The sequence below is a fragment of the Corapipo altera genome, unplaced genomic scaffold, assembly GCF_003945725.1.
Source record: "Corapipo altera isolate COAL_440 unplaced genomic scaffold, ASM394572v1 75, whole genome shotgun sequence".
In the NCBI taxonomy this organism is placed as follows: domain Eukaryota; kingdom Metazoa; phylum Chordata; class Aves; order Passeriformes; family Pipridae; genus Corapipo; species Corapipo altera.
The window spans coordinates 8,316,766-8,335,325 of NW_020884887.1; the positions used below are offsets into that span (position 1 = coordinate 8,316,766).

The window sequence follows — 18,560 nt, forward strand, 5'->3', positions numbered from 1 at the left end:
GGATTGTGCTGTGGTCCTTCCTTGGTCTCTCAATGCCTTTGCCCATTGTCACACTCCAGCGGAGCCGCTTGCGATGCCTTTGTCACATCACGATGTTGTTTGTTGTTGTTTCAGCTCTGAACGAACCCACCATTGACTATGGTTTCCAAAGGTTACAGAAGGTTATCCCCCGGCACCCTGGTGACCCCGAGCGCTTGCCAAAGGTCAGCACAAAGTTTATTGTTTTATTAAATATGGTAAAGATGGTTACTGCATGTTTTTGTCTGAAAGTGCAAGACTCTATAAACGTCATGGTCCTGTTTTGGTACCCAACCCAGATAAGCTGAAACAGAGGCATGACCAAGAAAACCCAATCAGCAACTTCCACTGCAGGCTTAGGAGACTTCTGTGACCTTCTCAGTCACAGCTAACTCAAACAGCTCTTGCCTTTGTTAAAAGCAAATCTTTCTTGTGTTCTAAAGTACTTAAAATGAACAAATTTCTGGTTACTCTTTTCGGACTTGAGCAGCTTATTCATAGGAGAATGATGCTTTTTGGTTTTGGTATCACAGCAGTACTTGCCAGCATAAATCTGAGAACTTCACCATTGATAAGATCGAGTTATTTGTATCTTGAGGGAATGTGTGTCCATTGCTGCTGCACCATGTATTGGTTTAGGATAATAATGGTTATATATACTGTTTTATTTCAGGATTGCTAATATAATTAGAGCATTGTGTAGCAAAGTGATGTTTGTTCCATGAAAACTAATGAGAGGTTTTTGTTGATTTCTGTCAAGTAAAAGCTGTGAGAGAAAAAACATAGTTCACGTATGTGAAAACACTGTCTGGGACTGCACTCAGGTGTCTTCTTGCTACCTTGCAAGAACTTGCCATGAGTTTTGTGATATACTGGAGAAAGAGATGGGATATTTGAAAAAGTGTTGCTTGCTGCCACAGGAACTCTGAGCTGGAGTCACTGTCTGTGAGGAGCTGCCACCACATATTTTATCTGCTCTAACATCAGGGCTGTTTCTGAGTGAGCTGGGGAGACAGAACACTCCCTATGGAAAGGAAGATGTGAATTTGCAGACCCGAGACACATAACAAATTAGTTGTTGAATTAATGCATGTCCAGGATAGTCTTTGTGACTCGGTAGTACTTGTGACCTTTCTTCTGTAACTTCCTGACATGTCCATAGGTTTTCATCAGGGATTGTTGTAGGCTTAAAATAGTTAAATTTCTAAAGTGTTTCAAAGGTGAGATTTTATGAACACTGTAAATTAATTTATTTAATTTCTTGACAGAAGTAAAATTCAGTGAGTGACTTTTTTACAGACCAGGCTTGCTCGGTCTTTTATCTTTGCCTAGGAAGGCTGCAGACTCTGGTTTTGGGGTCACTGGTGTGTTGTCCTTCCCTCTTACCACCACAGAAACATGCTGTCCTGGAGAGTTACATTTTCCACTGGCTCTGTTTACCCTCTGCAAGCTGTCCCTTTCCCTGACTTTTGGACAGATTTGCAGCAGGACACAGCTTTCATGGCTTGTCAAATTTCCATCCAGAAGTGCAACCCTTTCCAAAGAAAGAGAGCATCCTTCTGTAGGGGCTTTTTTTCATCTGTATTGGGCATCTGCTGCCAAATGTGCTTGTGGAGAAAAATTGTTTCTGAGAAAAGAAGAAGCCAGCCTTCAATATGCACCAGGTATTTGCAAGGCCCAAAAGTAATACTGCAAAACTCCTGAACCTGACATTCCAACTGACTTGTGGATGGCCATGGCTTTCATCTAAATTAGGAAATTTAAATAAAATAAGACTGAGCAATTCTGAGTTGGGATATGAAGCTGGGGGTTGTAGTGCATCACAACCTCTGTAGGTATTGGGCCCCCTTTCTGACACCCCTGGCACCAACGGGGTCCCTAGGAATGCTCCTCTGTGCTGATATGGGAATGGAGCCACCAGGTTGAGCACCCTCCTCTTTCCCATTTAGACTGAGAATGTTACCACATGTTTCTACTCCCCAGTGTCATGGGACATAAAAGCAGGCAGAAAGAGAGCTTCATCTAGCTCTGTATCCCAGCATCAACATTTAGCAGGTATTTATGGATATTTGAGAATGAAGGTTGGTGCTGAATCATTTGTCCCCTATACACCCTCTCGGCTTAATGTGTTTGTTTGGACTGTCTTTTAAGCTATTTTTTCAAATCTTTAAATCAAGGGAAATTGTGGTTATGTATGCAGAGGTATGACGTTATGGCCAAAACAAAGATTACTGCTTAAGGGTTGAACAAACTCAGTGAAGAAACACTGTGGAAGCTTAGAGGGAAACAGGACAAAGAGAGGACCTTTTTTTTTTGTCTTTGGGTAATTCCTTCTATGCAAGCTTGAAGGTTGGACCTCAAGTTCAAGGCTCATTAATATGCCATGCACAGAGGCTGAATGCAGCAGGGCTTGGCACATGTTGACTTCTGTATTTGAGGTACTGATGGTTCAATTCCCAGCATTGCTCGCTGGCTCCAGGATCACAATCAAGGACGCAGTGAGTCTGTGCTGGGTGAGCACAGCACAGTGCTCTTCCCCATGTCATTAAACCAGGAAGGGCTTTGGCAGTATTCCACTATAGACAATTCTCAGTGGCTACTTAGAAGAGTGTTGGAAGCCATATGGCTTCCACAGTGGAACCACGGGCAGAGAGGGCAAATGTTTGAGAGAAGCAGCAGAGAGGAGATCAGTGCTCAAAGCTTTCAATACACTTTCCTCCATTTCCCCCTTTGTCCTGCCCAGTGCATCATCACTTTCTGTTCATTAAAAAGCTTGTGCTTATGCATTAAATAAATAAAACAAAACACATTTCTCTAATTGCTGCTAGGGTTTGTGGCCATTATTCCATTGAAACACTGCTGATGAATTAGAGATCTTTCAAGAAGTAGAAATGGTTACAATTGTTGTGTTCATAAGGTCATGTAGTCCTTGCCATGGACCATCCAGAGCGTTCTGCAGTATGACTTATCCCTGCAGTCAAGGAGAACTGTTGAGGCCATCAACTCAGTGTTAGCACATGCTCTGCCCTCCAGAGCTGGTGAGTTAACAGCATTTCTAAAAACATTGAGGCTATTTCAGAAGTTTGATCTCTATTAGTTTAGAACCAATATTTTCAGAAGTGCTCATTATTTATGCCTCGGATGAATTTTTTTTTTAAAATGTTCCGGGTATCTACTGATAGCAGGCAAAGAAAAAAAGCCAGGTTTATTTTTTTTTCTCCTTTTCAGTACTTCAGTACCCAAATTCCAGGGGAGAATGTCCTCCCATAGTGAGGAGAATGGGAGCACCTGGGAACTAGGGTCTTTGAACTGCTGGACTGACTGCTGATGTAGAAATGTATTTAAAGTGAAATTGAAATATATAGTTTCTGGAGAAGAGTGGGAGCTGATGTTGGCAGCTGGGCTATGGAGCCAGCTCTGAGCCAGAATCCTGTTCCCTTGTACAGAGAAGGTCAGGGAAAGCAGCCAGTGGAGGGATGTCACTAGCAGATGTGCATGTCTGTACATACACACCCACATGCACAAGCATATACACCAAGAGGAGAGACAAGAGGCAGTGGGATTAGCACCCAAAGCTTGGAGTGAGATCAAGTACCGGGAGTGTGCTGGGCAGTGTAGTCTTTCCTTTCTAATACAGACAGGAGGCAGATCAGAGGAAACAAGAGATCTCTGGGGAGAAGTGAAAAGGAATACCGTGATGTTAATGTTATGAAAGTGTATCATCCTGTAGGAGCAGTCTGTAGAGAGTCTGCCTGTGGAGCTGGGGAATAACCCTGCACATGTGTGTGCACCATTTCCATCTCATGTGTTCCCATTTGTGCACACAAATGAACACGTGTTGTTTGTTCTTGTGTACAAAACTGCAGTGGAGATCACTGAAGAATTCAGATCCCAACAACATGTTGAGTCTATTAAGGTTCATTCATGTAACCACCCTACAATCCTTAAAATAAATCCCTGGCAGATACGTTGCGATTCTGCACTTTTGTTAAAACTCTGCAGCTATAGCTGTAAAACAGCTTCAACTGTGAGCTAGATTTGAAACACATCCATCCTAAATGATTTAATAGCAACGATTCCTCTTTATATGCAATTTTCTAGACTTTATTTGCCATTTTCACCACTCTTACAACTCATCACTTGTGTTTAGATTAAGCATCGAGATTGTTCACTCTGTGTTTGAGAAGCAAGTCATTGCATTGACACCCTCTGTGATCTGACGTCTTCTCCCTTCCCAGTCTGTAGCTTCAATGCTTTCTAGGACACCCCTTATCCTTCCTGAAAGGGACCTTTACTTCTGGTTTCTCTTCATGTAGATGAAAGTGGAGCCTCTCTCTCTCTGATGCACAGGGGCCTCCCTGCTGAGCAGAGAGAGCAGGTAACCAGGATCCTTCTTCCCTTCAGCTCCTTTTCTTTGGTCAGTCATTAACCCCCCCCTCTCCCCAGACATATTCCACCTCCTCATTTAGGACACTAATAGAAGACATGTGGTTATTAGGAATCAGTGACTGGCAAAAGCAGTTGTCTTTTTCCATATGAAATCCCACAGATCTGCCCTTTATCCATCGTGACATGGGTATTGTTTATATTGCAAATAAAGGTTGTCTCTAAATGTGGGTGGTTGGCCCAGGCTCGCTACTGGAGGTTAAAATAGCAATGAAGACAAGGCAGCTCAGGTTTGCTGCTTCACATAGACCCAATGGAAATTCCAGAAAGGATCTCCATCTGCTAACTCAACATACTGGGCATTTTAACCCAAGTTAGTAATTTTCAGCTAAGAAAACACTTTTTTTTTTTTTATCCCCACCTAGTGCAACAGGAGAATTGTTAGAAAACTTTTATACTAAGTATGAGCAGGGAAGGGGAGCATGTGAAGAGGAACTATTGAAGTTCATCTGTACAGCACAGAGGGCATGGGATGTGCTTGGAGGTTTCTACATTCCACTCTAAAATTTATAGGAATGTGAGACCAGAGTTACTGTTGCTATTGAATCCTTAACAGTTGTTAAGTTGTTTTTTTTTAATTTCCTAACAATTTGAGCATTTAGTTGATTGAGAGTCTTGTGTAGGTTTTTGAGGTTTGGTATTTTATTTATCCTATTGAAAAGTTTTAAGGAGAGAGTTTCAAAGCTTTTGAGAAGATGACCAAAATGCTGAGGTAACTGTGAAAATATCACCCTTATGGTGTGGTGGATGTCAGAGGCGTGTCTGGGAATCTGCAAAGAGTCTGAAATGAGGGAGATAAGGGACAGAGCCACAGCCACATCTCGCTGAAGGGCAGAGCCACACACACATGGCTGGCAAGGAGCCCTTTCCTTTCTGAAGGTCAACAGTGTGCATACACATTTCAGTGAGCTTTCTTGATAAGTGGGTCAGCATTTACTCAGCAAATGAGCAGATGGTGTAATTTAGAATCTATGACAAAACTTTTAATAGATCAGGGCTAACATGATGACAAGGAGCTCTGCACCGTTCTCCATTCCCAATTTCTGCTTTGCCTTGGGGTAAAAATCATGCCTGGGATTGGGTTTTCTGGTCTGCGCATTCCATCTGAACGACTTGAACCACTTGTTTGAACATCCTGTAAGAGGGATCCCCACATTTCTCTGTTCCTGTATCCTTATACTTGTTGGTTTTAAATACAACAATTAACAGGAAGACACCAAACAGGTAAACACGGTCCCTTTGAGGACCAGAGTTTTTGAAGGAAAAAGCCACAGTTTGAAGAAAGTAACAAAGGCTGCATTTGTGTATTTTGCTCCATGGAGCTGAAAATATCTGGTAAATTGATCCCGTGGGAGTAATAAATACACATTACTTTATCTTGTACTTCATGTCCTATACCCCTGAGCCTTGATAGAACAACACCACTTAATAGACTTAAAAAAGAGTAATTACAGTCATTGGTTGTGTGATATTTCAGCCCTTCCAGCCCTGCCTGACCTTCTAATTTAGCTTACCGTGTCTAACTAATGCATTTATATTCATCTTTTATGAAGCATGTGTAGTACAAAATTGACTTTGCAGCCTTTAGCAAGCTGTCTTACCAGGTTTAGGATTGGGTTAGTACAGCGTACTGTATAGCATATGTACATTTACAGCAGAATTTTGCATGCATATGGCTCTGATCATCTATTACTTTTTTATCCTTTTGGAAATAAAATAAAAAATATTTATTCCATTTCATCCTCCCCTCCCCTTTCTAAAGCTTTTTTTTTTTTTTTATTGCGGCATTATTTACAGCTAAACATGCAGGCAAGAGGATGCAAGCATTTTTAAAATGATTACCACTAATGTTTCTACTTGTCAGAAGTGCTTAAATTTTCCTGCACTTTGTCTAAAAACTTAGCACTTTTACCTTTTAAGAATTACAAATTTCTAAGATCTTACCAAGCTGATTTACAAACACAGCTGACAGTTTGTGATGAATGATGTTGAAAAATGTACAATATGTTTCTCTGTCATTTCTGTGCATGTATATATTAAGAAGAAGATTAAGAAGAGAGAGAACCCCCCTCTGAAAGAAACCCTTGAGTTAGAGAGCACACACACAAATCTCTCTCCTGTGTTTCCTCATAACTTCCCGCTCACTTCACTCATCCAGTGGAGCACAATTGTTCTCTGTGCATTTTCTCCCACCATATGGTATCCTCATTACCATACACTAAGGGTCCATATGGGGAACTTGTGAAGTGAACTGTATTCATTTTAACTGCCAGATGAGCAGCCTTTTGCTTTGCAAGCTTAGCTTAAGTCATCTGCTGTCTTTATGTTGTTATGGCAACATAGCACCAATAAAAAATTCTAATCTACTGTAAGTGTCTGGGATCACAGTATTTTAAATGCTCATGGTAACTGTCCTCTGAGTGAGGCTGCTTGTTCTTTTAGTGGGACAAAGGGTTATTGTCAACTCCAGCAGGTGGCAGTAAAGAAATTGTTTCTTTTTTTTCAAACATTTAAAAATATATATATATTTTTCCTTTTTCCCCAGCTCCCTTCACCTCAGAAAGTCATAGAATTACACAGTGTGGTCAGTCCTTTACAATTTCTAGGATTTCTGATGCTCAGGTCAGAATCACAGCTAGTACTTTTAAGTTACAGCTCAAATATTAAAGGTAGCAAAGTATGAGACTGCAGAGGCAGCTCATGCACTTTATTGACAGAGATCCAGGCTCAAGTACCACCTCACCAGGATTCTGATGCCTCCATAGTCACACAGCTAATTCAGTTTTGGAGCTGTTTTCTAGCTACATTTCCAAACTCCTGAATCAAGCACAAAACTAATTAAGAATATTGTATAGTAATGGAAATAGGCAGCAGCATCCTTAAATATAAATCATTTTCACCTCTGCAGGCCACATGATATGTTGCATCTCCCTCTCCCTATCTGCACCGAAAGTGAGCGTTTGTAGTCTCAGTTCATCAGTTCACATTAGCCTCATGCTGAATATTTAAACACAGAACAATTTGAACACACCATGAAGAGAGACAGTGACTGCACTTTCACTTGGAACAGCAAGAGCTCATCTAATAATAATTTAGTAAATCAGCCATTTAGTGGCTCAGTTGTACACTGTATTGTGCCAAATAATATTCAGTTCAACTGTATGCTGGTGAAATGGAAATTCAGACTCCAGTCACATGGCACATTTTTGCTCAATGGAGAGATGAAATGGAAAATCACCCTCCCAACAGACTGTTTGAATGTAGTGATTTATCAAAAATATAGCAGAGTGACAATATAAACAGCATTTGGTTGTATGGGGTACAATCTATTCTAATTAGGCTTTTATTATTGTGGTTTCTCCTGCACAGATTATTTGATAATTCAGGAATTACATTTGCATCTTCAGTTTATTTTATATATGGGCAGAGAGCAGATCTGTGTAGTTACTGCATAGTTACAATCCTTTAAGGCCCAGTCCTGGGAAGCCTGGAGAGCCCTTTATTGCCATATTTTGAGCCCTGGCTCACAGGGAACACCGTGCCCTGAGGAGCAATGGGGAAACACAGCTGCTGCCATGGATGTTACCTCATAGCATGAAAGCAATATCAGAGTGATTTCTTTTCCCTTTTTAAGACTATCAGGATTTGTAGGGAATTGTAATAGGGTTTTGGGTGCCCATCCTTGTTTCCTGCATGCTGACTGTAGCTTTTCTTGCCTGTATCAGTCTCTCTAATAAAAGATATTTCCTTAGCCTACAAAACTTGCCTTGGTTGTAACCATAGACCATTGTAACTTCAGCCAAACAGCTACACTTTAAGGCTGTCTCTGATGAAGATGGGGAAGAGAGAATATTTTCCTAGAAAGTGTGTTGTGAAGTTTAATTTGTTCCCATTAAAGTGGTGCTTTGAGATCTTTGAACGGAGGGCATTGCAGAAGTGTGAAGTAATGTCTGTAATCTCACCTACAGTTTCCATTTCTAGCCTAGTTTTAGGTGTTAGGTGGTGGTTTACGTGGTGATGTAAAATATGATTGCTGTGTATTTCTCACAACACAGTCCAATTGAGTAGCAGAAAAAAACATCCTCCAAACCATCATGATGCCATTTAGCAGAGAGTGCTGGCAGCAATAGGATGCCTGTTGTCATAATTCTTCTAAGAAATACAGAGCTTCACAATCTATACCCAGCTGCTGACACTAGAAAACTCAAACATTTTGGTAAAATGAATCAAGCAGTAATGTTTCTTTTATGAGATCTCAGAGGAAGGGAAGGTTTGGCACCATTTGGAGATCAGGCTCAGTGATCCATCATAGCAAAGGCAGCTGTCCTGGTGTGTCTCGTAGGTCACTCGATCGAACCGGTGGCTCTTACAACTATATTATTGCTTATGGAACAGTAATTGAGGCACCATGGTTAAAAATTACCTGGTCTAATAGGCAGTGAACAATTTGCACTCAATACAATTATAAGCCAAATCATTCATTTCATAACACTTGGACTAATTTATTTGTTGACCTTTTAATATCCATAGCTCTTCAGTAGCATTAACTGCAACTCGGACAAAATCTCTTGTTCATTTTACTTTCATTGATTTTTTTTTTCCCATTGAGGCTATAACAGTTGTTTGAGTACAACCTTTTCTTTCTGTTGTAAAAGTCAATCATGTAACTTATGGTGATATAACTCAACTGGACTGAAATGTCCTCAAAGTACAATAGTACAATCTCAACCTACTTGTACAAACACAGATATGCACTTGGGATTTACTTTAAAGAATGTTTTGGAATATATTTGTGACTATAGATGACAAATGATGCATCTGCTGAGAGGAGAATGAAAAAAAGAAGCATTTTTTAAAGCGGTGTCACATATACATAACCCATTTTTTGTTCATATATTATGGGTGATCCAAGATACAGAAATTTTAGAGTTTGTTAATGTTGTTCTTTAGGATGACCTAAGTGTCTTTAATGCTAGATTCACAATTTCACCTGGACATAGCATCTTGAAGTCCAAATATTTGGCAGAATAAAGAAACTTAATTTTTCCAAATATGAGCATCTGAGAAATAAAATGTGTGTAAAAGTATTTTTTAATAAGTAGGAAATAGTTAATACTAATATTTTTATAATCTGAATTTTCTTTCATTTTTTTGACTTTAAACCAGCATGAGAGCCAAGAGGTTGTTATGATCAAAAAAGTTACTGAAATATCGATTTATTTTGAAAAATCAGTATTTTTGAAGTGATTCTTTAAAATATGTTTGTGTAGTGACAAGGGTAATATTTTTCCTTCACCACTGGAAAAAGGAGCCCTAGATCACTGTGCCTGCTTTTATATTGTGGAGGTGTACACAGAAATATAGTGTTAACCCTGAGAAACGTTGGATAAATTTAATTTCTTAAATACATGGTTATTCAACATTTATAATTGCTTGGGATAATTTTCACTGAATATTAAGACTGTAAATTAAAAATAATAGTATCAGGAACAAAATATCTTTTGTTTCTGATGAGAAGGTTGAAATTTTTTTAGAATATCTGATCGGAGTAACTTCATTGAAGTCATCTCTCTGAGCCAAGTTCTCTTTGTACAATAAAATACTGTAAGTCTTTTGAACACACAGTTATAAAATATGGTTGTTACACTCTTGGCATTTTATGCTTCCCTAGAAATTATCACTTGGTATCTACACCTAATCTCTGGCCTGTCTTTTCATTTCAATTGAGTCTGAAGTGGTCCTTGGCTGTAATGAGAATGCCCCTTTCAAGAGAATTCTTTTAATTATACTGATGATAAAATGTAAGTGAAAGTCATTTGTAGGGGTTATGACTGAGCAGTGTTTTAACTGTAACACTAAAACCTACCAACGTTATTCCAATCTCTATTTCACCCTTTTTATGCATCCACTCTCCACAGAATATAGTGGAATATCATTGTGGGTCAGAATTTCAATGTGTCTTATTTTTTCAGTTTTCCTCCTGCTATTAAAAGTAATCTGAACTCTCCATTTCTAACTACTCACACTTCCTAGCCGAAGCATACAAGACAGAAAAGTGACAGTTTCACAGATCTTAATGAGCTGGGAATTTTGTTTGATTTGCTTTACTTTGTTGGAGTTGTTTTATCTTTCATTAAAAGAAAGCATGGATGGGTCTTGAACTGAATGTGATTGGACACTTTTTATTTTTTCTTTTACAGAAAAGAGATAACTTGGCATACTTAGATATTTATATGGGTAAATGCATTAATAAAGACCAACTCTGAAAATAAAATTGACAAAACACATATCTACAATTTACACTTTAATTGCTAGATAGTTCCTCTGATTTAACTCATAAGGAATTCTTGCTTTGCACTACCAAACATAATTATATCTCTCTGTAGATTTGAATGCGGTCAAATGAATTATCATCATCATGATGCAACCCAATAGAGTCTAGAATTGACCTAATGTGAGACAAATTTAAAAGTGATACAACTTGACCTGTGTTTGGAAAGTCTCTGCGTATACAAATCATAGAAAATAGATCTCAACCTCTCTATTTGCCAAGTTAAATGTTTTTCACTCATACAGATCCATATTTTGATATCTACATTGTACTACACACAAGCCACATTTAATCTTATTTAATCACTCATATTCAGAGAATTTTTCTAATGGGCACAATAATATGATCTATAGAATAAAGCTTCTAAAATAGCCTGTGCAGTATCTTTGAATGACAGTCATAGAATTTAGTGCCTCTGTTCATTTTTCCAAATTCTTTCAGAGTTTACCTAAGTCCAGACCCTTCAAATAATTCAAAACATTCATCTTCTTCCATAAGGGGATGTTGACAATTTCCCAAAAATATATGGGTATAAAATGGTCAGGAGAAGACTTTGAGTAATAACCTTTTTTCTTCCCTTACAATTCTCATCTGCAGCTGTTTTCCAAGAAATAGGAATGTTAATACTAGCAAGAGGAAGAATTATCAGAAAATCTTACATATGTAGAACAAAAAAAAAAAAATCCCCAAGCCTAAAAACTTAATCTCAGTAAAGAACATCTACTTCAAAGTACTGTAGGTGCTGGTACAAATAGTTTGGGGTAAATTTTAAAAAATAAATGCCTGAGGTTCCTGTCCAAGATGATCCAGGGGCTGAAGGTAGCAGAGACATATAAGGAAAATTTAGAGTGCAAAATGTGCTTTCAGATCATTGTGACAAAACTTTGAGATCAAATAGAGAAAAAAAATCTAATATTGTCGTTTGCTTGCTTATATGTTCATGGATAAATTAGGAATAATCTTTTGGTAGTCTAGATAGATAGGAATAGTATGAGTCACTGTAACCTGGTGGGAAGGAGGAATTTCTATAAAGGAAGTGGGTGAAGGATTTTCTGTTAGATATCAAATTTAGTTTTTGTAGACTTGCCTATTTGTGCTCTGGTTCATATTTCATTTATATTGGCTTCTAATGATTCACTGGATATGACAAAATGATCATAGTATGAATGATGGGATTGCATAACTGAAGAAAAGTATGCAGAAGAACTGGTCTTTACATGCTGGGATAAATACTGCAGCCTTTTGTAGAGCGTGGAAAGTGTGTTTCCTCTCATGATCTCTCAGGTTTCAGGCTGAGGGTATCTGTCCTTAGATCCTCACAGTGTGAGTTTGCAGGATAATCTCTGGGAAGTGCTGTAGGAGATGCCAGGGAATTACCATGTTGTCCATTTCTTCATGGCAATGTTAGTGAGTCCCAAATATGACTGACATCCACCAGCTCTCAGTTGAGGTGTTGTACGTTGTGAGTAGATACAAGAGTACAATGTAGTAATATCTACCAGCCCTGCATTGTGTACATGAAACGTAGATTGGCCTCATGAGTTAAAATTTGACAGCTCTGAAGGGTTCCTGCCAGTAGCTAGAAATGCCTTTTCTTGGTAAACTGAGGGATTGGGGCAAGACATACTGTAAACATACTTAGGAGAACCAAAGTTCTACAGCTGTCAGAGGGACACAGATGTGATTCATGATGTCACTGTTGTCCCTAAAGTCCCTAAAGGAGATGATTTATGTCCTGGCAGAGTGATTTTAGTTCTACATATCTGCTCTCACATATCTACTCTTCTCACTTTAACTTAGGGATCTGACATTAGCAGAGAACTCCAGAGCTTCTGGCAACAAAACTATCCAAGCTACTTGCCAGATGCTTCCGTTGATGATAATATGGTGGGAACATCCAGACTTTCAACTGATGGTGTATTCAAAGAGTTGTTCCAAACCAATGATATTAATGCTGGTTTATTCCATGCTACTCTGTATCTAGACGAAGTACACATCTGTGCTAGCTACTAATTCTGTTGCCATTATTATTTACCCATCATTTATGGAAATGAAGACCATCAGCATGAGTAGTGTGGGTTAAGAAAGGAGGCTGATACCTTTTTTAGTTTTTAAGTACACCATATTAATGGGAAGACAATAGTGGTAAGATGGGACACTTGCAAGGACAGACTTACAGGTGATCATCATAATTTTGTTCCTTCTTTTGTCAGCAGTATTTGCAAAGAAGACACTTTGGATGGGGTGTGTTTCCCCTGTTGCCATGCATTTATCACCTTTGTGGTTAAGAGGTGTTTTAATCATCGATTCTCAATGTTTATGGCAAGATTCGTGCTTGCATTTGCACTTCAGTGTTTGTTCTTTCTGCTGCCTCATGGAGGCTTTCTATATTTTATTCATAAGGTTGGCTCATTGTGGAGCAGGTGGTAAGGTTATGCATGACTGTTTTTAGTGTTGTAGATTTAGGCTGTGGTTTTCAGTTTGGGTGAGGCTAATGAGACTACAATGGCTTGGAAAGGCTAAGGTTCTAGCTCCCACTGTAGACTTGTTTTCTGGAAATTACCAATGAAATTCAGTGGCAGGAATTAAGTGTACTGCCATCCTATAGGCAGTGGTAAGCTGAAGGTGGTTTTTCTTGCCCCTCAAATGAAGTAGGTTGTCTTTCAGTCTCATTTTGCCTTCCTGTCTTTGTAATACCTATATGGTGTTTACTTCTTTGGTATGATTCAATTATAATATATGGAAACAATTCAGTTGTTTGTTTGCTGGAGAAGTTTTCATCTTTATGTGAATACAAATACCTTTTTAGAGAAATGGCCCTGTTGTTTTATATTTCCCATTAGGCTGGCACAGTTCCTTCAGTTTTACAGTAAATGGAGGATCTTTACATTTTGAATGGCTTTTACAAGTCTTTATAAAACTATAATTGCTGAAAATGATACAATAATGCAATGCTCAGTGTTGATGTTGAGAGATGGGAGGTTCTGGACAGGCTGAAACTCTTGTATAGCAGGCTCGATGACTGGCATTTTAGATCTTTGGAATCCTGTTAAATGTCTTTCTACCAAAATGTTGGATTTGCCTTTACACTTGAAAGAGGTGTTCGTAATTTTTATCTTTTAAAACATAATGCGTACACAGATTTTAAGTATAAGTTTAAAACTTACTTCTAACCCATATTCTTCACTATCATATTTATAGTTTCACCCATTGAAAACCAAAGGGAAAGTCTGAGTGCAAATTATTGTAATTTTGACTAGAAATTTCAGAATGTGACCTTTCCAAGGTGAAGAAATGAACTGGAGTCTGATGTTAAGCATTTTGACTCTGCAGAAGTGTTTTTTTCTTGCAAGTAGCCATGAGAGTAGGAAGTTAGAAGGCAGAGCCAGGAGGTCAGACATAAGAGTCAAGGAAGTATGAATGACATCATCATCCCTAAGTACCCTCTCAGAAGATGAATGAGCTCTCTCTTGTATTACAATGCTAAAGAGCATTAGAAGGTGATATGATATCTAGACAACACATAAGATAAATGCCTCAGAGTATGCTAGAACAGTTTCCCCCCCACACCCTCCACAAGTTCATAAATCCTTTGGTGGTCTCAATAATACAGTATGTGGCTGATGAGTATTATATGTTGTGGTCAGCTTCTTCTTGAAAAAATTCATTTAGATTTAACAAGTACCTTGAACATTGTCTAATTTAGTTACTTAAGCCAAACAACTCAGTGTAGCTCTAGATACCCCTTATCTCAGTAGACTCATGGCTCTTTTGGGACACAGAGTGTGTTTTTTTCACTAGTTTCTGAAAACAAAGTAAGCAGATGTCACCAGAAGAAATCCCCCTCTTTTAAATCTAACACAAAGCGTGTTTGTCATGATAAAACCCAAAATGCAAGTTTCATGATCTTAATGAATTCCTCCTGAAGGGAATGCGTGCCTCCACCAAAACATGCAAAGGTGCTGTAGGGTTCAAGGTACATTCAGTCAGAAGTGGATTCGGTCTGAATTTCAGTCATTGTGCTTCAAAAGCATCATTCTGATATGATTTTATGAATCATCACTTTTCTACAGTGATCTTGAAATATGCAAAGTTGCAGTAAACTTCACTACCCAGCCCCTTTTTTTGCTTATGTAAGCACCCCTTAGTAAGTTCAGAAGAAAAATTTGGTCAAAATATTTAATTGCATTTGTGTTTCAAAACTTAAAAAAGTCAAAATCCCTCCATAGAAAATCAGCTTCAGTTTGGAATAAAAATGGTCTGTGGATTTTTGGTGTGTAGCTGCGTGGACTGCAGTGCTCTAATACATCATATTTAATTGCCAAAGTAATTTTTCCTTTTAATAATATTTGCTCAGTTCTTGTTTTTATAGAAATAAAATAATGCTCATTTGAAACACAATGTGAGAGAAGGAGACCCTCATTTTAGCTCTAACTAAATGCTGCAAAGTCCTTTATTCTAAACCAAAAACTGTCAGACTTTTAGCATTAATAGAAGAGTGGATCTTCCTTGACAAATGCCCCCATAAATTAGATATTAGCTTTAGTCAAACTCTGTCTCTCTCAGAAAATATTTCCACTTGCATATTCATTCGGAAGGACCTTACATGATGCCCACTTACTGCTATGAAAACCTGGGCTTCTGAGATGAAGGCAAAGAAAAATTGCTGTGAACAAAAGAATATCTGGAATAGCAGACCTTGAGCTTATGCAGAGATTTCTTTTTATAGAATGTTAGTTTCACTCACTTCTCGATATGTCTGTCTGCTGCTCTGTCCACCTCTCTATCTGTTTATCTGTCACCATTGCAGTGGTAACTTGCAGTATCAATTGGATTTTAAAAGACATATATCTTTTATACTAGCTGTCCTTTTTTATAATACCTTTTACAAATTTAATCAATGCATTTTAATATACAATGTAGTTTAAGTGCAATATACGATAAATAGTCAAGCTTCATCTTAAACATGCTCTAGCCTTTAAATTGTTAAAACTGCAGTGCCCTTTCAATCTACTTACATAATGTCATAAAATATACATTTCAAGGTAAATGAAGTCAGCTACTTCAATTTAGTCCCTCAAACTGGTAGTAAATGAGAGGTTAACACTATGGTGCCAAACCCATTATTGAGTAAATTTAGCACCTTGGACAGCTCTGTAAAATCTTTATTGCTTTCCTGACCTGCTCGTCATGTTCTGTCTATGTGTTCAGTGGCTCTCAGCTCTGATTGAAAGGCAATATATTAGATCCCGAACACAAACATGCTCGGGGGCTGCTTCACTGTGAGCGTAATGACATGGAGGTGAGAACAATTTTCTGGTCACCGCAATCCAAGCACCTTGCAAGGTCTGTTGCTCTAACTTATAGAGGACTTTTGGGGCTCCTTTGTATGTGGAGTCGTAACAGTGGCTTCTATTGTAATTTAGGCAGAGCTGCAAAGGATTTAAAATGCATTCAGAAAACAAGAAGTTAATATCTTGAGCATGTCTGTGGTAGCATCTTATTGTGTGTTTTTAAAGCTAATTTGTGTCTATAAGAACTACCGTCAGCTCTGGAGCAGGAGGGACCATTATTTGACACAGGAGGTTTTTTGTGCAACATCTACTTTGTGTGATCTGAAAATGTCATAAACAAGAAATGCTTTTATTGTGTGAAAATATTGTTAGAGAAAGTATGAAACTCAAATTTACAGAGTCTGAAAATGTTGAAAAAATATAACCATTGACTAGCTAAGAAAATTGAATGCTACTTGTCAAGAAGGTTTCAATAAACCATCATGACAATTAGTTTTATTTACATGCAATATGATATGGCATTAAAGAACTTCTAGTGCTTAAGAACTGGAATATATTTTACACTAGGTAGAGCAGCTGTAAGATTCTATGTAATTACCTCATTTTTTAACATAGTCTTCAGCCTCTTTTTAGATGCATTCTAAGGTTTTTAGCTCAGCATTACATAAATAACTATGATTAGTCAGGTAGAGCAGAAATGACTATTTAAACTTTCTTTTTTTTTAGTAATTTGGCATAATGACAGCTTAGGTTAACAATATTCCAAAGCGGTTTGTGGGCTCTGTATCACATTCTAATTTTCCATCAGTGAAATATATAGTGCAAACAATTTCGACTGAAGTGAAATAAATCCTAGTTTGCAAAGTCAAACACCTGTGCAGTAATTTTCCATCTAAAATCATCGATTGAGAAAGATAGAATTTTTTCAATAACTTCTCTGCTCTTTGCTGGTTTGCATCTTCAGTGTGAGGAGAAAAAGGGCAAGTCAGTGTGCTGATGAACAAGGATTGTTTGTACCTGAATGTTGTTTGTAGTCTGTCTGTCCATGATTATACTCCTAACTGCTGTGGTCAAGCTACACAAAAAAACCCCACTGTAAAACAACAGTCACAGCAGAAAACAAACACCAACCTCAAAAATCAAACAAACAAACAAACCAAACAAAAACCAACAGAAAGAGGCCGTAGCAACTTAACTCAGAATCTGTTTCAAATGTAGTGATTTAAAAATCCATCAATTATGTATCACATCTCACTTCATATGTGGAAAATAATTCAAATGTGTGTTCTGAGACAGGGGTGTGTGCAGCAGAAGGCAAGCCTAAATGTTTACTGGGAGAACAAAAATCCTCCATCTCATTTTTGAATTTAGGACATTATATATGTCATAAGTAGTTACTTCAGTATGACAACTATTTTATCTTATATTATAGAGAATTTAAAATTGAAAAAAATGCTAATATGCATCTAAAAGCTTGTCATTTGAAGAGTTGTTCAAGGATTTTTGAAGAGGTTATGGTGACAGCAAAATGAACGCAATTATATCTCTATTTTCTGATCAGAGTCTACAGTATATGAAAATTGAGCATTACTGTTTCTTTTTGGTATAAAATATGGCTATTGTGTAAAATATTTTAAGTTTAAAAGTTTAACTTTGTAGAAAGCTGTAAAATCCTTAGAACTGGTACTATTTTTGTAAGCTACCTGCAGAAATATGCAATGGTGAATAGCATCTTGTTAGAATATTAGAGCAGTACTTAGGGACTGGGAACTACAAAAGTACATTGTTTTACTCAAAGGATGTTCTTGACCGGTTTTGATCAGGCAATTGGGAATCTGCTTTGAAAGATGCTTTGAAAGAATAAGAAAAAAATTTCTTCTGAGTTAATTCTGCAATGCAGTTTTATGTTTTCTATCAGGGTTATTATCAGGACACTGCAAAATATAAGAACACAGGAAATACTATTATTCCTTGAATGCCAGTATGAAATAACCTAAGACATATTAAATGAAAAGGAACAAATGAGAAAATTGAAGGGAAAAAAATTGCCCAAAATGGAGAACTAAATCCCAGACTGTTTTAAATTTTGCTGTCCATGCAGGGAATTTTTCCTGAAAACATTTCATGGTACTGGGCTGTTCTCTCACACTGCATGTGTTTTACTCTTGGGCATCATTTTATGTACGTGGATCCTACCCTGACCCATGGTATCAGGATACAAACTGAAGAAGCTGAAAGGTTACATTACCAGTAGCATAGGACTGATTGGATATCTGCTGAATGTGGCCTGCTGGGTAAGGTCACAATTCCTGCAGCATGCAATTAGGAATAAAATAAACACATTGAAGGGATTCATAACATGCTCTGAATGACATTGATTGCAGTAATCTAGTAAATGACCTCAGGATTGTATTCTGCAATAAACCGATGAGTGGTTTATAGTGCAGATGGTAGAGACAATTGAGTGATGT

General features: G+C 37.9%; 1 protein-coding gene across 8 annotated transcripts in view; it reads left to right on the plus strand.

Moving 5' to 3' along the window:
• EBF1 (EBF transcription factor 1) overlaps positions 1-18,560 on the plus strand; it is a 273,326-nt gene that overhangs the window by 241,619 nt on the left and 13,147 nt on the right. For all 8 annotated transcript variants that reach the window (XM_027643601.1, XM_027643602.1, XM_027643594.1 and 5 more), the window contains exon 11: positions 115-203. In XM_027643601.1, coding sequence (XP_027499402.1) covers positions 115-203 — 89 coding nt within the window. The remainder of the gene's footprint in view (positions 1-114; positions 204-18,560) is intronic.